Source organism: Alosa alosa, chromosome 8 (genome assembly GCF_017589495.1).
Source record: "Alosa alosa isolate M-15738 ecotype Scorff River chromosome 8, AALO_Geno_1.1, whole genome shotgun sequence".
NCBI lineage: Eukaryota > Metazoa > Chordata > Actinopteri > Clupeiformes > Clupeidae > Alosa > Alosa alosa.
This window is the reverse complement of record NC_063196.1, coordinates 33,246,662-33,265,834: the sequence shown is the minus strand read 5'-3', so window position 1 is coordinate 33,265,834 and position 19,173 is coordinate 33,246,662. Positions and strand designations below refer to the sequence as shown.

Below are 19,173 nucleotides of genomic sequence, written 5' to 3'. Positions count from 1 at the left end.
TAACCCCAAACCACCAGTGGGCTGCGTGCCCTTCATGACATAAGAGCAGGCTTGCTGACCCCAGGGAGGACAATTCCGGAGACACAAACTCATACACACACACACACACACACACACACACACACACACACACACACACACACACACACACACACACACGCACACAGATACATTCAGTCTGCCGTTCAGGAGAATATTACACTCTGAATGTCTGATGTATGTATATGTTTTCATAAATGTAGTCATTTTAACCACACAGTGCCACTTGGTTTATTAATGTAGTCATTTTAACCACACAGTGCCACTTGGAATCACATAAAATAGTCTCAACATTTTCAAGGAATTCAAATTTCCTTCATGAAAAACTACCTCAGTACATCTAACATTGTTTTGGCACCCATTGCCAAGTGAGTGATAACGTCATTATAAGTAACCCACAATGTGATCACTTAAAAGGACCACGCAAACAGGGGTCATGTTTCATTCTAGAGGGGTTCATTTTGTGATGCTGACAAGCTCACTGAATGCTATTCTAAAAACAATGATTTACTAGAGCTGTGGAGTCACACTCTGTCCCTTGGCCTGCCTCTCCCCCTAGTGTCTGGACATGGTATTGCATATCCTGTGAGTAAAAAAAAATAGATATAGGATAGTCACTTAGCTACCAGGGTGCTCTTAGTCCATTTCCTGTTTTTAAGGGGTAGATAATAAGCTGGCCCTCTTTAAAGGTCAGAGCGTGTTAGACGCTTAAGCATCCTATCCCGCGAGCGCTCCGTGCTGTCCGCTGGACTTCACTAATGGCGCTCCGCTTCCCCCTCGTTTCTCTTCGCAGGTGACCTTGAGCGCAAGTTTGACCTTGAGATCAGTCCTCTCTGCAATCAACAGTCTGACTCAGTTCCTGCTATTCAGATCGGTAAGTCCCTCGAGATCGGAACTCAAACTGTTCTTTGATTTACAAAACGGTGTTAACTCTGCACTGGAAGTGGCCATGGTACACTTGCATACTGAATGTGTATCATACAGTATGTTAAGGTCAGATGTGTCACTAAGCTTGTGGAAGCGGGATTTCCACCAGTGTCCCTCGCAACCAGTTCATGATTAACAAAAGAAGAACTCAAATACAAATCTGAATATGTTAACTATGCATATAATTAAGTAAGAAGATGTTATTTTTCTGGTATCTCAACAACAATATTTCCTAGATCAGCAAACTCTTTAAAAATCACTTCTGTGTAATATAGCAGAATGTTTCATTCTGTTGGACTTGAGTTGTCTTGCTGAAAGCACTGGTACACTCTTTCACTGACACTCACACCCTTGAGAGGCAGCCGAGGGCTAGCTGGTTAGCATGTAAACCTTAGTGGATATCTGGACAAAATCTGTTACAATTTCTAGGTCATTTTCAGATGTTTTAAACTTAAAAAAACGGCATAGCCTCTTACTTTACACACACCACACACACCCCACACCCTTCGTTTTTCACACCATGCTTTGACCTCTGACCCCTGACCTCTCCTCCTGCTCAGGGTTCATCTCCTATATTGTGGAGCCGCTTTTCGAGGAGTGGATGCGCTTCACAGATGCCAGCGATTTGGCAGAGAGCATGATGGGACACCTGCGGAAGAACAAGGCACGCTGGCGCCAACTCAGGCAGGAGCCGCAGCCAGGCTCCCCACTCCAGGAGGAGGCCGAGGGACCAGAGGATTCTGGGACGCCGTGAACCTCCACTCCAGACGGCCTTATTTAAAAAGGGGGGGGCACCTTTTTCCAAAACCTCCTTCTTCTGCTCTTCACTGTTTCTGCCCTGTAGCTTCCTGCCAGCTGAAGGCTTTGAGGGGTGTTCAGAGGAGTCATACGAGCAGGGTATAGTGCCCCCTGGTGGATGGAGGACCAAGCCTGATCGTAGATTGAGTTTGAAGCAGAGCGATGAAGCCAAATAAACCGGAAACCTCAACTTCACCTCTGACTAATGGATGTTTGAGGATTTTCCTTTTTTATTTCTTAACAAAAAGAAAAACACTTCTATAGTTTTTAATGGATTCTTTCAGGGGGTAGGGGACATGAAGAGCCATTCAAACACGTGTTTACCCACGATGCAACACTGCATCACTGGATGCAACTAAAAGGACTTTTTTAAAGGGAATCAGAAGTGAAGAAGCCAAAAAACAGTCAGCTGGACTGCACAAGATGAAAGCTACCCCAACACAGGAAGTAACTGAAGAAATACAAAGTGTACAGATGAATATAACCTTTCTAGAGGATCTTATAAACAAAAATAAATGACATTCCTACATATTTTACCTTTTTGTACAGCTTGCACTGACATTAAATGATAATTGATTTTAACTTTCAAACTCTTTCCATTGTACAGCCTTTTTAAAGGAAGCTTTGGAGAAGACACAAGACAGAGAGAGAGACAGAGAGAAAGAGAGAGAGACAGAGAGAAAGAAAGAGAGAGAGAGAGAAAGGATTTTATGAAATGAAACATACATGTGCCAGGATTAGCATTGTGTTACTGTATATTGTGTACATGCAGTGGCTTGGAGAAATATTTAGCCCTCTGAGAGTCCTCACCATTTTCACGCTTATAAAAGATCCTTACACTTACTTTCACAATCGGTGTATTACTGCAAGCTTTTATGCAGTCGTATATTTACAAAGGCAATATAAATTATTTGTCTGTTATCCTTATAAAATAGTTAAATAAAAATAACTCAGATATCCTACCCAGATATCCTTTTATAAGTATTCAAACCCTTGTACTTTTGGCCAATTTTTATCAATGTGCCACATGAGGTGTATAGTCAAACACTAGCAATGCGTCAAAAAATACCATCCCTGTTGTAAAATACCATCCCTGTTGTAAAATACCATCCCTGTTCTAAGATATGGCAGTAGTAAAATGTCTCCATGGGGATATTTCGTATCTGCGGCAACTGGGAAACATTTTTAATTTGAAGGAAGATTGAATGGTAACTAATTCTACACATAGCATAAAATGGAATATCTTTATTGTCATTACACATGCAACAAAATAGTTTGAAGCCACCATGCACAATGTCTTGAAAAACAATAAACAGGATTAAGTGAATATTCTGCAATGACTCAATGAAATCCCAAATTTGGGACATATTGCAGAATAATATACAATGATGGTTCTGTCTCACATCAAAACCGTTAAAGGTGCTGTGTCAAGATTACCAGTGCATTTTTAGTTTAAAACATAAATAGGAATATCAACAGGATGTAAAGAAACGACTGTTTTGACGTAATCTAAAAGAAACACCTACACTCTGTGTTGCACAGATATCCACTGAAGCTGGCATACAAACCAGCTTGCATCGGCCTGGCTCCCGTGGCTGTGTTCAGGCATACACCTTCAAGCCTCTTATGGCATAACATGGGTGCTGTAGCCTATCAAATATTAATATAAAGAGGTTGAATATTTTTGGTTTTGATTAATTTATTATTTTTTTAATCAACTTGCACTCTGTGCATTCAAAAATGCTGGTCTAGGGGCGGAGCTTAAGATGATGACAGACAGAGGAGCACAGTTAGCAGTGCTGTTCAACACAACCAATAGCAGCGCCAGCATCAGTTAGTCAACGTCAGTTAGTCAACGTCAGTCAGCAGAACCACATGGACATGTATTCTCTTTGGAATGGAGTAAGCAACTGTATTTAAAACCTTTGTTTATAATCAGTGTAGTATCAGCCAGAGTTTATACACAATGCAGCTAACACACAGGAAATTTACTGTAGGCCTACAGCATATGTTTAAACCAGGAAATGGTGATGAGCTTGAGGGAGGTTGAAAACATCTGCAAGCCACTGTACATTTATGCCCCTGGTTCTTGTGTTTCTTATGTATTGCTACCATCTTTCAAGTCGAGAGACAGAACCAGACAGAATGACAACTCCATTTTAAATACAAATCTGTCTTTATATTATACACTGCATTGTTTTTTGACAGGTGATTACAGTTACAAACTGTAAACTAGCCTTAACATCAGCAAACATCTTTTTTTGTCAAGTGGTGTAAATGATTCCATGGTTCTTCTTTTTCTCTTTTGGTCTGATTATGTTAACAGGCACTGCCTGACTTTCTACTGCCACCACAAAGTTCATGTAATTTTCTTTACTTAATGGTTCTGTACAGGCACTATATGTAATGTGTCTTCAACACCTATGTACGCTATTTTTTATCACTGACAATTTTTTAAGCAGGCCAACACTGTACACTGACATTATCCAGGTGTTAATCTTTGTCAACAAGAGTGAAAATCAGCACTGTTGGTGCGGTTCCAGTGTCATCGAAGTGTCAAACAGAGATAATCTCAAATTATTTAATAAATCAGGGCATTTTGCCCCCTTCAGATCAACTCATGAGGTTTAGGTCTCTCTGGAAGTTTCAGTTTTAGCTCTTTAGCCCCTGCATAACTTCCTTTGTTGACGTCCTTAAGGATTACATGGTAACAGTTGTCATAGTGATCACGACCCGGCAGAGTGCCATCTTCCAGACAGATTTGTGTCTGTAGGGCACTGAACTAGAGGAGACTGGATCATTGTGGAGGTCCATGATCCAGACTTTGAATGACAGGGTGAAAAACCATGAATGTTTTTCCTTTCTTTAAATCTACCCTATTTTCAAAGAGGGTTTATTATACCCCATAACTTGAGTGTTTTTCTTGTCAAATAAGACTTTTAAACATAAATTTGCATAAACTGACCCTAAGCTTCAGTTAATCTGGCCCTTTGTATCCAAATGTCAGTGATGTTGCCTTTTTTTCTTTTCAAGTTACAGTAAACCCATGACTACTATCCAACTGACCATCATACACTGTGATGAATAAAAATGTTATTAAATTTTACCAGCACCAGTTCATTGAATTCTTCAGATCAATCCCAGATGCAAAAAAAGGAAATGTGTATAGCACAACAAAATGTTTTTTTTTTTTTTTTTTAAATAGTCTGAGAACACATAGTAGTTTCCATAGCAACAATCATTTTATTTTGATAGAATGACAGACACCAGACAGCTTTCAGCTTGAAGAGACACACTACAAGCCTCACACCTTTGAGTCAGAATCTAAACGAACATTCAAAACATTATGCTCAAATACCAAAACATTCTGTCTTCTCCCATAAGAGACTGACCTTGAAGGACAGGATATAGACCTTGTTAGTAGACAGAATATAAACCTAAACACGTACAGGCCTGGCTGAATACTGAGGATATAAACCTGTTAAATAAACACGTACAGGCCTGTAACGGCTGGATACTGAGGCAGATTGGAGTCGGTCTGGTACAGCTGAATGTGCAAAAAAAAAAAAAAAAAAGGAAAAAGGAAAGGTCTGCCAGAATGCACACAAGCACACACACTCTCACAGCCCAGCATGGTGTGGGACTCCTCAGAGCATGCCAAGCTGTGTGTCAACAAAGCATCTGCTTGAGTCTCTCTCCCTTGCTCTCCCTCACACAGAAACACACACACACACACACACACACACACACACACACACACACACACACACACACACACACACACACACACACACACACACACACACACACACACACACACACACACACACACACACACACACACACACACACACACACGGAGTGTGCAGGCCTCAGAGATGTCACACACATCTGAAGGGCATCTCAGGTCTGATGACATCGGCGCTAGCACTAGCACACAATCTCAGACAGGATTCTCCCCCATAAAACCCATCAGCATAAAACCCATGAGCCAGGAGTTTAAACTAGTCCCCGTAAAACCTATGAGCCAGGAGTTTAAACTAGTCCCCGTAAAACCTATGAGCCAGGAGTTTAAACTAGTCCACTCCAGAGGCAGGCAGCAGGTCATAGACCACCACTACAGTTCTGAACCTTCACCACACTTTCTGATAACATGACATAAAGGAGTGTGGACATCAACCACCATGACTGCGGCATCTCGGAAGGCAAAAGGCAAAACGCCACAAAAAAAAAATAAAAAAATACAAAACTGTTGCACCATTTAGCAGGTCTTTGCCTTAAAGAAGAAACCAGCGTAAAGAGAAGGCGCTCTTGCTGGTTGGAGATCAGTTCAGCTGCCTGTTATTCGAGTCCACGGGAGAGTGGAGCTGATGCTGAGGGCTGTGTGCCAAGCCGTCATTGGCACAAACCTGACTGCCACATGCCACACACATCCAGGAAGAGTGCATGAGAGGCCAAGAAAAGCAAAGTGAGACAAACAAAATAAAACCATAACCCACAGAGATGAAGCCGTTGCATAGATTAGGGCTACAGTTGCAGTCCATCACCTGTGGGTTTTAAATAGGTTTTCAATGGATTCAAAATATGCAGCAAGAGAGGCTCACTGGTGGTGAGTATTGCTTGACTTTGAACAAAGACGCTAAAACAACCTTGTGTGCGTCCAGAGCTCACACCAGTCATTGAGACCGTGAGGTCGATCGTGTCGATAGGTAGTCAGTGTTAATATGTTGCCCATATAAAAGCTGCATTTTTGTATCTCTTAAAGAGTGCCCCTGGTGGATTTTCTACAGGCTACTTGTATCCTTGTGTGGTTACATTTTATGCATTATTTTCTGCACAACCTATAACATGAGGTCATATACAATTTATAAGTTATGGTCAGACATATTTACAAAGCTCTCACCCAAGCAGACAAAAATGGTCACTGCATAAATTAACAATCACAGAATCCGCTATTGCGGGGCTTTACAAAACAGCAAAAAGCAAATAAAAACAAAACAACACGTACAGCATGAGCGGACATCACTGAAATGACTGCATTATTGAACTTTATCCCTCACCTGAAGTAAACAAGTATCAAAGCCACCAAAAAGTACCATTGTTTAGGACATGGAGGCCAGTGAAAAAACAAGAAGACAGCCTTGTTAACACCATCTAGAGAGAGTGGGTGAGTAACATAAACAAAGCCCTGTGAAAGCAGCGTCTGAAGTATGCAGTAGTCAGATGAAACACACCAATGTCTGATGTGATTGGCTGCAAACACACCAATGTCTGATGTGATTGGTTGCTGGCGACTGTGGGGTCAAGAAGTTTAGAGGTGAATTCGTCCTTGGCTCCGCCTTGTGTGCTTCTGCATCTGGAGAATGAGAAAAACAAGTCAACAACACAACCATGAAATCAGTGACAACCTCATTTACATAACATCTGTGACTGCTCTTGTTGGCTAATTGCCTTAACCAGGATAGATTTTTATTTACGGCTACAACTAATTATTTTAATAGTCGATTAATCAATGAATTATTTTTGGTCTTTGTTTCCAAAGGTTATGTCCACAAATGGCTTGGTTTGTCCACACATCAAAGATATTTAGTTTACAGAGTTAGTAAGCGGCGCGTGAGCGAGCGAGGAGCAGGGTAGATAGAATTTTGTTGGAGCGCAGAGCGCTTTTTAATTTAGAGGCCGGAGCGGCTGCTCTTTTCCGCTCCAATTACGCTCCGATACCGCTCACACCACGAGTCTGAGGCATGCACAAATCCACCCAGAATTCATGTCTTCCTAATGAAACCAAGACCATTACATTTCAAAGATATTGGCCATAGTAAGTTTGTTGATGGGGGATGGAGTTCGCTAAATATTTTAGAAAGGAAACTGAAAGTCATAGGGCCTACAAATGTAGCCTACTTTTACTAGAAAACAACTAGATACTAACAATGTAGAGCAAGAACAACCATGAGGTGACACTGTTCCAGTGAGTTAAGATTCATTTTGGAATTTAAGAAGACACATTTCGCAGAAACATGAGTGTGCTACAGAGAGCAAAATAAAACATCAGCAATTTGAATATGCTTCATATCAAGTAAGGCTGAAGTAAAACTGGGATGCTAAGGCTGAATTCTTTAGGCAATTAATCACACTGATCCCTTTAGTTTTAAGCTTGGATTGACGTTGTCAAGCTTGTTTGTTGTTGTCGGTGTTGCATTATCTTTTAAAATAAATGAGTGAAATTGCCGTTGCTCTTAGTTCTTTGGGATTTAAGTTTTCTAAGGTGACAATTCGGCTTGTAGATCATTTCTCCCTCTTTTAAATTGGAGCGAGCGTGTAGCGATTTCACTGGAGCGGGAGGAATTTTAAGTAGAGCAGGGAGCGAAATTGAGCGGAGCGGCCTGACGTGAATTTGAGCGGAGGAGCGGCCGAGTGAACAGCCACCTGAACGAGGAGCGGCCGAGTGAACAGCCACCTGTGCGAGAGCTGGATATTTGCACCGCTCAGCTCCGCTCACTGGTTCCGATAGTTTACCATCATCATGAAAGGGTGAGTAAAGAAGAAAATAAGTTAAGATTAATTGAAAAAATGTTCCCACCCTATTTTCATTTACATGATAATATCCTGCAGTGGGTGGAAGGGGATTTTCAATGTCCTGTCACTAGACTTGGCTAAGGAGCAGCATTGACATATAGATCTGCAGACTAAACTCTGACTGACTCTAAGATCTGCAAACTAAACTCTGACTGACTCTAAGATCTGCAGACTAAACTCTGACTGACTCTAAGATCTGCAGACTAAACTCTGACTGACTCTAAGATCTGCAGACTAAACTCTGACTGACTCTAAGATCTGCAGACTAAACTCTGACTGACTCTAAGATCTGCAGACTAAACTCTGACTGACTCTAAGATCTGCAGACTAAACTCTGACTGACTCTAAGATCTGCAGACTAAACTCTGACTGACTCTAAGATCTGCAGACTAAACTCTGACTGACTCTAAGATCTGCAGACTAAACTCTGACTGACTCTAAGATCTGCAGACTAAACTCTGACTGACTCTAAGATCTGCAGACTAAACTCTGACTGACTCTAAGATCTGCAGACTAAACTCTGACTGACTCTAAGATCTGCAGACTAAACTCTGACTGACTCTAAGATCTGCAGACTAAACTCTGACTGACTCTAAGATCTGCAGACTAAACTCTGACTGACTCTAAGATCTGCAGACTAAACTCTGACTGACTCTAAGATCTGCAGACTAAACTCTGACTGACTCTAAGATCTGCAGACTAAACTCTGACTGACTCTAAGATCTGCAGACTAAACTCTGACTGACTCTAAGATCTGCAGACTAAACTCTGACTGACTCTAAGATCTGCAGACTAAACTCTGACTGACTCTAAGATCTGCAGACTAAACTCTGACTGACTCTAAGATCTGCAGACTAAACTCTGACTGACTCTAAGACTGAATATTCCCTTTTCTAAGGGGAAACAAAAAAAGAGAAGTCTGTTGCTCTGCAACCAATCAGAGTGCAAGAATTTTAACTAGGACAGAACTCCTCTGTTAAGCCTATGGGACAGAACTCCTCTGTTAAGCCTATGGGACAGAACTACTCTGTTAAGCCTATGGGACAGAACTACTCTGTAAAGCCTATGGGACAGAACTCCTCTGTTAAGCCTATGGGACAGAACTCCTCTGTAAAGCCTATGGGACAGAACTCCTCTGTTAAGCCTATGGGACAGAACTACTCTGTTAAGCCTATGGGACAGAACTACTCTGTAAAGCCTATGGGACAGAACTCCTCTGTTAAGCCTATGGGACAGAACTCCTCTGTAAAGCCTATGGGACAGAACTCCTCTGTTAAGCCTATGGGACAGAACTACTCTGTAAAGCCTATGGGACAGAACTACTCTGTAAAGCCTATGGGACAGAACTCCTCTGTTTGCATCTTGCAAAGTTGCCAAAGAGAGTGGCAGTCACATAAAGCTGGCTGTTGATAACTTCTAGGGTCCAAATCAGAGTCATATCTTGCCCTTTAAATAAAAGCTTGTCTTGCAGAGCACAAAGGTTATTTGTATAGTGATGTCCACAAATCAATTATTAAAGATGAGGCTGTTCGGCGCATCCTGTCTGTACCAGTACACTGTATGCAACGTGATTCAAGCGCTAAGTATCTAACTTAGAAATACGTGTTTTTGCCACTGCACCTACTCTTTAAAACGTTCCCTTTTTTGCAGGGTTTCAAAATGAGAAAAAAAAAAAAAAATCAGTATTTTCATAAAGCAGAGGGGTATTTCACAAAACCTAGATAAGGGATTAAGCTTGGATTTTTAGGTTATCCTGGATGAATTTAGCCTTGACTTGGTTTCACAAAAGGGATGGCACATAAGTTACCATGGGGATTTATTCTCTGCACCTAGCCTGGTTCCGACCAGGCTAACAGCCAAGCTAAGTTAATTCTAATGGTAATTATGTCATCTTATTGGTTCAGCTAGCTGTCATTCACATCAGACCTCCGTGCTAATTTTTAAGGAGCTTTATTCCATTTATAAACTATTTGCTAAATGTATTTGCTCGTAAAACAAAACAGATTGTCTGCCTACTACCATATGGTTATTATTTTAATAGATAGCCTTATAATTATTAACATAGGCCTAAGTACTCATTGTTTGCTTATTTTATTGATAGACGTTTGATGAATAGCCTACTGTAGTTGATTGGAAGTGGAGAGGCAAGTTCTCGAAGATATTTTCAACTATAATATTAAGGTATATCATACTATGTGCATCTTTGCAGTGGCAAGCGCTTTCTTAATGACGTTGCGTGCCAAGAGCACTCACACGTGGGTGCATACGTAAATTTGCATTCAGTTGGTCTACCACGCCTACTCCTGCTGTTTTACAGAAATAGTCATGATTCCCCATTCCAAAAAGGATAACTTTACTCCATTGTTAGTCTATATCAAAAGCGGTGGTTCACTTTGTGTGAATGATGCTATTTTCGTCGCTATTTCGCTATTTCGAATGACGTCTTTTTTATTCCAACCGTGGGCATTTTGGAGCAGAAACGAGAACGCGCACACATCCTGTATTACTTACACCTGGCTTGACATAGTCGCTCCTACTCATCCTGGATTGGCATTAGTGAAACGAGTTGAGCTAGGATGACCAGACAAAGCTATGTCAAACCTCGCTTTATCACTTATCTTGGATGTCTTAATTCTGCCTTTGTGAAATACCCCTCTGGTCATAAAGGAGCAGTGAGTATTTATTTTCTCACCAAAATTAAAAATGCCTCAAACCTAAAGATATTAAAACATTACTGGTCTCTACAAACCACCCTCTTTTCTCTGCTCCCTAAGCGCACCAAATTACTGTTGAAAGTGTCCCTGCCTACGAGTCAATAGGAAACAATATCTTCTCCTCACTAACCTACACACACACACCGAATTACTGTTGAAAGTGTCTCTGCCTACGAGTCAATAGGAAACAATATCTTCTCCTCACTAACCTACACACACACACCGAATTACTGTTGAAAGTGTCTCTGCCTACGAGTCAATAGGAAACAATATCTTCTCCTCACTAACCTACACACACACACCGAATTACTGTTGAAAGTGTCTCTGCCTACGAGTCAATAGGAAGCATGCGATGTGCTGTGCCACTCACAAATGGCGCCTCGGGGCTTCCGAAGGGCGACAGGTCAGCCGATCGGTTCTCCTTATCGAAGGAGTCGTCTCTCTGACGATAGGCAAACTTCTTCCTCAGAGCTTCTGCGATTAAAGCTGCGGGGTCGGACGCACACACAGTGCCCTTGCTCCTCCTCTTCCTCACGGGGGTCCCGCCTGGCGACCTGACCAGGAGGAATCACACACACACACACACCATTCATATTCATATCAACCCCATACATGTTACTTACTGTGGATGCAATGGGTTAACGGTGCAATATTAAGATATATGAGTAAATATGAACAACCCATTATCCCATTATCATATTTAGTAATAGCAGTAGGAGTAGTAGTAGAAGTCGTGGTAGTGGTAGTTACATTGTAAAAGTACACACTGTGAATTTCCAGAATATTTAGGGTTAACACTTGTATGGCCAGTGCAGCAAAACTCATGGCCATGAATTTAAGACATATAGTCTCTAAAAGTTTAAAGATAGGCATGCGTGACCTCTCTACTACCCAGCGCTATTCTACACAAGCATCACCCCAGCCTGAGTGCACACCTCTCCACCGTGCGGAGTTTGACCTGGGTCAGGTCCTTCAACACATCCAACATGGAGGGGAGACTGGTGGAGGCCGAGCCCAAAGACAGCTCACTCTTCCTGGGCAGGCCTTTGCTTGCCGCCCTCCGTTGTTTTATGGTCTCCAGGGCGGATGGTTTTGGAGAGTCAGAGACAGGTGGAGGAGGAGGAGGGGGAGGTGGAGGAGGGGGAGGAGGAGGGGCAGCTCGAGGAGTTGAGGTCTGAACAGGAGCTGGGAGCTGGGATCGGCACGGGGAGACTGAGGCTTTATTTGGACAAAAGACAGAGGGGGGAGGGGAGAAGAACCACATACAGGAATTTTAATTCCAACAATTCTAGATTCAGTCATCAAATAAATTCCAAATTCATAACCACTTTTTTCCTGCAAGAGTAACTTTGCACTATCTACAAAGCCTAATGTCAATACACTACCGGTCAAAAGTTTGGGGTCACTTAGAAATGTACCTTCCACTCCATTATCGACAGAATACCAGCTGAGATCAGTTGCATTGTTTTTTGTTTTTTTTAATCTGGGTAAGAGATTTCAGATTACATTATGTGCTTACATAATTGTAAAAGGGTTTTCCAATGTTTTCTCAGTTAGCCTTTTAAAATGATATCAGATTAGTAAACAGAATGGGCCTTTGGAACACTGGATGAATGGGTGCTGATAATGGGCACTGTAAATATTGCATTAAAGATCAGCCATTTCTTTCATTTCAACAGTCAAGAACCCTTTTGCAATTATTTATGTATTATGGAAATGACCCCAAGCTTTTGACCTGTAGTGAACGTCTGGCTTATAGGAGTACCTGATGGAGCTGTGACAATCATTGCAATCTGAGCCCGGAGTTTGAGCAGCTCTTCCTCCAGGGCTGAGATTTTCTTCAGGGCCTCCGGGTTGGTCCTTTGCCCCAAAATCCTGCCACCTAGCTGGGCCGAGGATGGCAGGGACATGGGACCTGCAACCATCTCCACTGGTGGCGTCACAAACACTTGAGGCACCGGACATCTTTTCAATGGAATAGCATTTCTACAGAACAAAGTAAAAAAGCAAGCCATTTGCATTAAATTCCACACAATCATATCATTATTATACATAAATGTATACCACAAAGTGCTACCACTGCTTAGTATGACAATCATAGTTCTTCAGTAACCAGGTCCTTAAATAGTCTAATGACAGATATGGTAAGTTATTAACTGTATTCTACCATCACTCTGCAGCAAACTCGTAAAAAGGAGAGCCAACCTGAATTTGGCGAAGTGGTCTTCCACATCTTCTGCTATCCAGAGTACATCTGCAAAAGATGGGATTGCTGGACTGTCCATACTGATGTCAAGATGGCCATGTCTCTTGTGGACTTGCAACGGAATCTGTTTGTATTTAATGTTTTAAGAAAGGGGACAAAAAGAGAAACGTAACAATCAAAAAGTGAAGTTCTGCTTTCGCATATGGTCTATTTTGCCAGCATAAGGGGGTGCACGACATGCCTGGAAGTGGAGTCGGGGATAAGGAGTCAGGGGCAGATTAGAGCCTATCATCCGAACGATGCTTCGATACTGTCCGCAGAGTTGATTGTCCCACACCGGGACCAGCTGAAACACAAGTCACGTTACTGACATTTTTATTTTTATGAACACCCTAGTAAACAGAAATGCTACGACTGTATCCAAAACGCTTTGTAAATAGTACGTATTGCACATAGAATATCTTTTCTTATATCTCATTTCTTTCCTTTCATTACTCACCATGTCAGCAGGAACTCCAAAATACTCAAGGACACATCGCAGTATATCCACGATGTCTTCTAAAAGCGACATCACGCAGCTTGTCTTGTTGGCTCTGAGAAGTGGGGAACAACGGAAAGCTGCATTATGACTTACCGGCTCCAAATAGGACCGGTTACATATCGTACTGACTACAGTGCCTACGTGCCAACAACAACGTGATGGGTCGAATCAAATTAGCTGCATTATTTGATCGTGCGTTAACGGAACACAAAATTAAACCATATGTTTTTTTGATCGCGATTTGATCATTGTGCAATGCCCAAGTGTTCCCTCAATACAAATGAGTACCATATAACGTTAGAAGCTATACATTGATGTGTTTTTTAAAGCTATCACTGCACACTGCAGTCTCGTGTAAAAAGCACAATCATCAAAACACCGCAGCTCTTACAAACGGTTATCGTTGGATAGGGAACTTAAATAACACTTAAAGCTCGCTGTTGACGTATTCGAAAGCAGTATGTAAGAAACTCACCTATGTGCTACATTAATCCAGACCCAAATGTATTCTTACTTTTTTAAAGTTATAATATCACTTTAACACTCGATATACAACACAAGCCGATGTACTCTAGTCACGCTTCCAAGGCAGGTGAACTCAAATAAAGCGGTGACAACAAACGAGGTTGTGATTGGATGTTACAAAAGCACGAATGCAGAAAGCCAATGGGGCCTTGGAATGGTGTGACATGAATTTAGCCTTCCGACCAATGATAGGGCTAGAAGATTTTTAGCACGAATTTTGTATTTGAACGTGTATTCAGTTCGTTTGCTCTGTGGTAAGTTTAATTAAATTATTCCTTAATCTGTTGATAATAAATTTTCTGTCGGTCCCTTGGAAACTTTTAACACCAAAAGTTGTTTTATCAAATTGAGCTTTGTGACCGTTGTTTTATCAAATTGAGCTTTGTGACCGTTGGGTTTGTCTTTTATGTCGTGTACAAAATACCGAGGTAATCGGAAGTTAGCATAGCTCGATAGCTAGAATCTAGCTAGGCGTAGTTGTATTGAGTAGTTTTGCTCTCCAAAACGCACCAGGTCTGGGGCTAGCCAATAAACTAATTTGTCCACCAAGTTAAGGATTAGTGCTAGCAACTAAACAGAGTTTGTTTCAGAAATAACGTCACCGTTATTATATCACTCGTTTATCATAATAACGGAACACGAGCTTTCTTAACTTGTTTGATAACGATAAGTATACTATTTGGCTGGCTAAATGACCAAGTTGGTTAATGGGTTTACATGTATTTCTAGGTTAGCAGCAAAACCTTTCATTTTTAACGGTATGTGTACATGTTGACGTCAATTTGTTACAAACTAACGTTAGACAATGTGCCCCTTGTCTTCTATGTTGCAACCATATGGTGCAATGTAGTGTTAAACTGTTAAAAGCATTGTACCCCGACGTCGCGTTGTAGTATTAAACTGTTTACCCTTTAGCCCCAATTATTCTTATTTATTAATTATTTTTCTGTAATGTAACGTTGACGGCTGTCGACTCATCGTCTCAACAGGTTTTATCGGGTGGCAGAATGATGGATGCCTTGGCAGTGGTGACCCAACTGCGGGATCTAGCTTCCGAGCCTCAGAACCGTGAAGCTATAGTTCAGGATCAGGGTTGTCTTCCTGGTCTCGTCCTTTTTTTAGACCACAAAGACTCTAATGTCCTCCTCGCCACTCTTCAAGTAAGCTTCTTCATTCTCCCCATCGTCCCATCAGAATGTGAAAGCCAACCTTGTAAATATGTGTTAGCGTGTAAAATAAATCCTGTATGATAGCAGTGTTGCTTATTTAGGACTGTCGTTCCATGGATTGTAGTAATGGGTTTTGTCCATTGGTAGACCCTGCGGTATCTGGCAGAATTGACACAAAATATAAGCACCATGAAGAATGAACTGGGCATGATGGTGAGCCTGGAAAACCTGATGGAGAAGTAAGTCGCCTGTCAGTAAAAACAATGCACCATCGTAACCCAAATGCTTTATTCCATTATCTGACATTTTACAATTTACAGTTGTGTTTATGCATTACAACATTATCAAGTAGAAAACGAATAAAGGAAGGCTATCTCTTTCTGTCTCAAGTCTTACAGGTGTAAATGTGACTCTGATTCAAATGTGTCAAAATGTTTTGGTTTTTTTTTGGTTTTTTTATAACCAGAGAGGGTTTGACGGATGACATAACTGTCCTGGCCAAAGATGTGTACGACGTTCTGACCGGGCCAGTCAACACACAAACATTCAGAACTCCAGCACAACAGCAAAGGAGAAACAAATCCCAGTTCTTCATCAACACCTCCAATAAGAAGGCAAAAACAGTCACCTTACAAATCGAGGGCCTAGATGGGTCGGTGAGTTCCATTTTATTTGCAGGCTGTTTTAATGACCTTTAGCTTTCTCTGGGTCTAGTTTTATTTTTTGCCTTTTGTCTTGTACTGAGCTTTTAATTACTCAGATGAAGTGTGAGTGTGTTGAGTAAATATCATTGAGGAAGTTAATCTAGTGGTATCTACATGGTGATTCTGTGAAATTATTGTTTTGTACTTGATTCCATGATAAATATTGATAAACCGATTAGTGTAGTGTATGAAAATGTGTAACAGTTTTTTTCACTTCATGACTTAATGATTTATCTTTTGACCAAATTGTACTAACTAACTGTGTGTGTGTGTGTTCTGTAGGACCAGCGTGGGATGTGTGAGGAGGCTTTACTGAAGGTCAAAGGGGTCATCAGTTTCACATTCCAGATGGCCATGAAGAGGTGCACCATACGCATTCGCTCCGACTTGCCCACTGAGGTATACAGTCCAGTACAAACATACTCAAATATTGGGTCACACATCCTGTAACCATATCCCACTTTCACAGTGCTTTTCATGTCACGCTGTGTGCACCTGTCAGTAACTCATCATATCGTCAACTGTGTAGACCTGAGGTGTGTTTCAAGTAGGTGGTTAAGTGACTGATTTGGGTAAGTTAACCCAGAGGAAGTGGCCACCCTCCTAATAGAAGAGCCCTATGGCTTCATTCTCCTAACTAAGTAAAGCCAATAAGTTCTTAATTTACAAGGTTTACAACTTACAATGAATTAACTTACCTAGGTTTATCACTAAACCACCAACTTGGAATACCCCACTGCAGTCAGTAAACAGAATTTGAACAGAACAGATGTAAACAGAAGGTTTGATCAGTAATGGCAGAGGAACACAGGATGTTGTCCCTAGTTTCATAGCGCTGACGGCCAAACTCCACCTCCCTAGCTGTTCTTAGCTAACTCTCCGGTCTCTCTGTCCAGAATCTGGCCACTGCTATTGCGTCAACTAAAATCCTGCAGGCCCAGCAGGTAGTGAAGAATGATACTGGGGAGGAGGTGAGTGGATGAATATCATTGTTGATCTTTAATCTTTAATTGTTATATTATTGTATTGTACGTCATTGTTTATCACTGCAAATGCTCCAAAGGCCACATATACAACGGAGAGAGTTTAACCTACTCCGATTTAACACGGGATTGTCTAGGGAAGTTTAAACTACTCCGATTTAACACGGGATTGTCTAGGGAAGTTGGGGTTGACAACTGATCGCCTAAAGTGGTGTTAAACGGTACTACGTTGGTGGTTTAGATGTTGGAAAGTCAATCCTGTGATGCACAAACTCCAATTTAGGTATGTTCACATAAAGGGACATGTTTGCCAATGCGGGCTCAGTTAATGACCAATGTAACCAGTTACCTCACTTTGAAGTACAGGCCACAGGTACCACAGTCACTGTTTAGAATTGGTGTACGATTCATACAAGTAATCTCCTGTTTATTTGTTAATCTTTCTGTTTAATGTTAAATATCTGACGAGGGCAATTGTGTTTCATCACCGCTCCCTTCTGTTCTCCAGTGTGTTATAGTTTGATTTGATTTTCCAAACCGTTGAAAACAAGACTAGTTGGAGAGAACTTCTGCCAATTGAGGAGATTATTTGTGTCTTTTGAAAATAATCATCCAGTATTTTCCTGTATCGCCTGGGAGGCTTTTGCCCCTTTCCCTGAGCCTTTGCCCCTTTCCTCAGGTCCTGATCCCCCTCAGCATGTCCAGCACCGCCATCCAGGAGAACTCCCAGGTGCCCGACTACCTCCCCGAGGACGAGAGCCCGGAGAAGGAGCTGGACCGCGCTGTCTCTCGGACCGGCGCCAAGGAGGACGGCAGCGGGAGCTGGCTCAACACGGCGGCCAGCTTCCTCACCCGCTCCTTCTACTGGTAAAGGTCACAGGGGACTGTTCACGGCACTCGGAAAGCGACCAACCACTGCCTCTCAGGGGAATGCTAACAACCGGATGAACACGAACGCTTCTGTTTCCACGTCAACCTGCACACTGCTCCTACGCTCGGTGTGAGAAGGTGATGGGGAGATTGCATCCCAGTCAGTGCTGCTTTCAACACTTCCAGATTTGCGTCCTCCTTCTGGGTCGACGCCTCCCTGCTACATGCTCTGCCGAGACCCTGGGTCATTATGGAGATGGGGTTAGCCAGTGGGCTAAGCCAGTGCCTCATTCAACACTGGTGTAACTCTTGCTTTCTCCTACAGGGTTGATGCCCACTGTGTCTTTGGCAGAGGGCTCCAGATCATTACCAGAGCTGATTAGTTATTCATCCTCAAATTGGCCATGCACCCTCATGAACTATTGCTAGCTAGATGATTAATACATGTGTGGTAGATAGACCGATCCATAGAGGGTTTGTTGATGCTGATTCATCCACTGAGTAACATGGAAATGTGGTTGCTTCTCACGGGGTACTTCTGCAAAGCTCTTTGTTTGTTTTCCATGTTCATATTTGTTCAGTATGTCTGTCTGTACTATTTTCTGTCCTGTTTCCCTGTTGTAACTGTTTTTTTTTCCCCAGTTGACTTGTGTGTGTGTGTGTGTGTGTGTGTGTATATATATATATATTCACAAAAACGGAAGTGCATTTTACTCTGTAAAAATAACTTGTTCAGTTTAGTGTGTTCAGGAACAATATGTTTGTGCTGGACATTTTCTTGGCTCTGCATACAAGTACAAATGGGTTTTCTTGGACTAGAATGACACGTACACTGTGGTTGAAAACATAGGGGAAATAATTTGTGTAAAAATGATCCAAGTGCTACACTTGGTACAGTGATTGACTGAAACATTAGCCTGCTATTTTATGTCCAGCAAATGTATGGGCCAATAAAACTGGATCTAATGTTATTTGCTTTCATTCAGACTCATTTTATGTGGAAATGCTTTTCCTCACAGGGAGCTACAAGCTGTATTTCTAGTCTGTAGGTTTGAGGATTAAACCAGAGGTGCCCAATTTGGCCCGCACACTGTGTTTTTTTGGGCCCATCGTGTTAGTTC

The 19,173-nt window shown here is 41.8% G+C and overlaps 3 protein-coding genes across 5 annotated transcripts in view; 2 read left to right on the top strand and 1 right to left on the bottom strand.

The window, feature by feature from the left end:
* LOC125299281 (cAMP-specific 3',5'-cyclic phosphodiesterase 7B-like) overlaps positions 1 to 4,870 on the top strand; it is a 43,489-nt gene extending 38,619 nt beyond the window's left edge. For both annotated transcript variants that reach the window (XM_048250500.1, XM_048250499.1), the window contains 2 exons: positions 833 to 913; positions 1,527 to 4,870. In XM_048250500.1, coding sequence (XP_048106457.1) covers positions 833 to 913; positions 1,527 to 1,720 — 275 coding nt within the window. In that variant the 3' untranslated portion in view covers positions 1,721 to 4,870. The remainder of the gene's footprint in view (positions 1 to 832; positions 914 to 1,526) is intronic.
* A 117-nt stretch (positions 4,871 to 4,987) lies between these two features.
* mtfr2 (mitochondrial fission regulator 2) lies at positions 4,988 to 14,384 on the bottom strand. Its single transcript, XM_048250895.1, has 8 exons — positions 14,277 to 14,384; positions 13,760 to 13,853; positions 13,502 to 13,606; positions 13,260 to 13,384; positions 12,820 to 13,040; positions 11,990 to 12,272; positions 11,425 to 11,608; positions 4,988 to 7,120 (listed from the first exon to the last, which is right to left on the bottom strand). The coding sequence occupies exons 2-8, from the start codon at positions 13,829 to 13,831 to the stop codon at positions 7,076 to 7,078; spliced, it is 1,035 nt and encodes a 344-aa protein (XP_048106852.1). The 5' UTR covers positions 13,832 to 13,853; positions 14,277 to 14,384; the 3' UTR covers positions 4,988 to 7,075.
* A 111-nt stretch (positions 14,385 to 14,495) lies between these two features.
* On the top strand, positions 14,496 to 19,023 carry armc1l (armadillo repeat containing 1, like). Of its 2 annotated transcripts, none has more exons than XM_048250894.1 (7): positions 14,496 to 14,580; positions 15,316 to 15,486; positions 15,643 to 15,734; positions 15,962 to 16,151; positions 16,482 to 16,598; positions 17,096 to 17,170; positions 17,862 to 19,023. In XM_048250894.1, exons 2-7 carry the CDS (start codon positions 15,334 to 15,336, stop codon positions 18,051 to 18,053), a joined length of 819 nt encoding a protein of 272 aa, XP_048106851.1. In that variant the 5' UTR covers positions 14,496 to 14,580; positions 15,316 to 15,333; the 3' UTR covers positions 18,054 to 19,023. The 2 variants fall into 2 exon arrangements, with proteins under 2 accessions (XP_048106851.1, XP_048106850.1); XM_048250893.1 differs by lacking the exon at positions 14,496 to 14,580 and adding an exon at positions 14,832 to 15,084.
* Positions 19,024 to 19,173: the final 150 nt, after the last annotated feature.

Coding starts and splice junctions, on each gene's coding strand:
- mtfr2 (XM_048250895.1), bottom strand. CDS start 13,831: ATGTCGCTTTTAGAAGACATCGTGGATATACTGCGATGTGTCCTTGAG. Junction 13,607..13,759: donor TTGGAGTTCCTGCTGACATG/GTGAGTAATGAA, acceptor CTTGTGTTTCAG/CTGGTCCCGGTGTGGGACAA. Junction 13,041..13,259: donor GACCACTTCGCCAAATTCAG/GTTGGCTCTCCT, acceptor TTTGTTCTGTAG/AAATGCTATTCCATTGAAAA.
- armc1l (XM_048250894.1), top strand. CDS start 15,334: ATGATGGATGCCTTGGCAGTGGTGACCCAACTGCGGGATCTAGCTTCC. Junction 16,152..16,481: donor TCGAGGGCCTAGATGGGTCG/GTGAGTTCCATT, acceptor TGTGTTCTGTAG/GACCAGCGTGGGATGTGTGA. Junction 16,599..17,095: donor GCTCCGACTTGCCCACTGAG/GTATACAGTCCA, acceptor CTCTCTGTCCAG/AATCTGGCCACTGCTATTGC.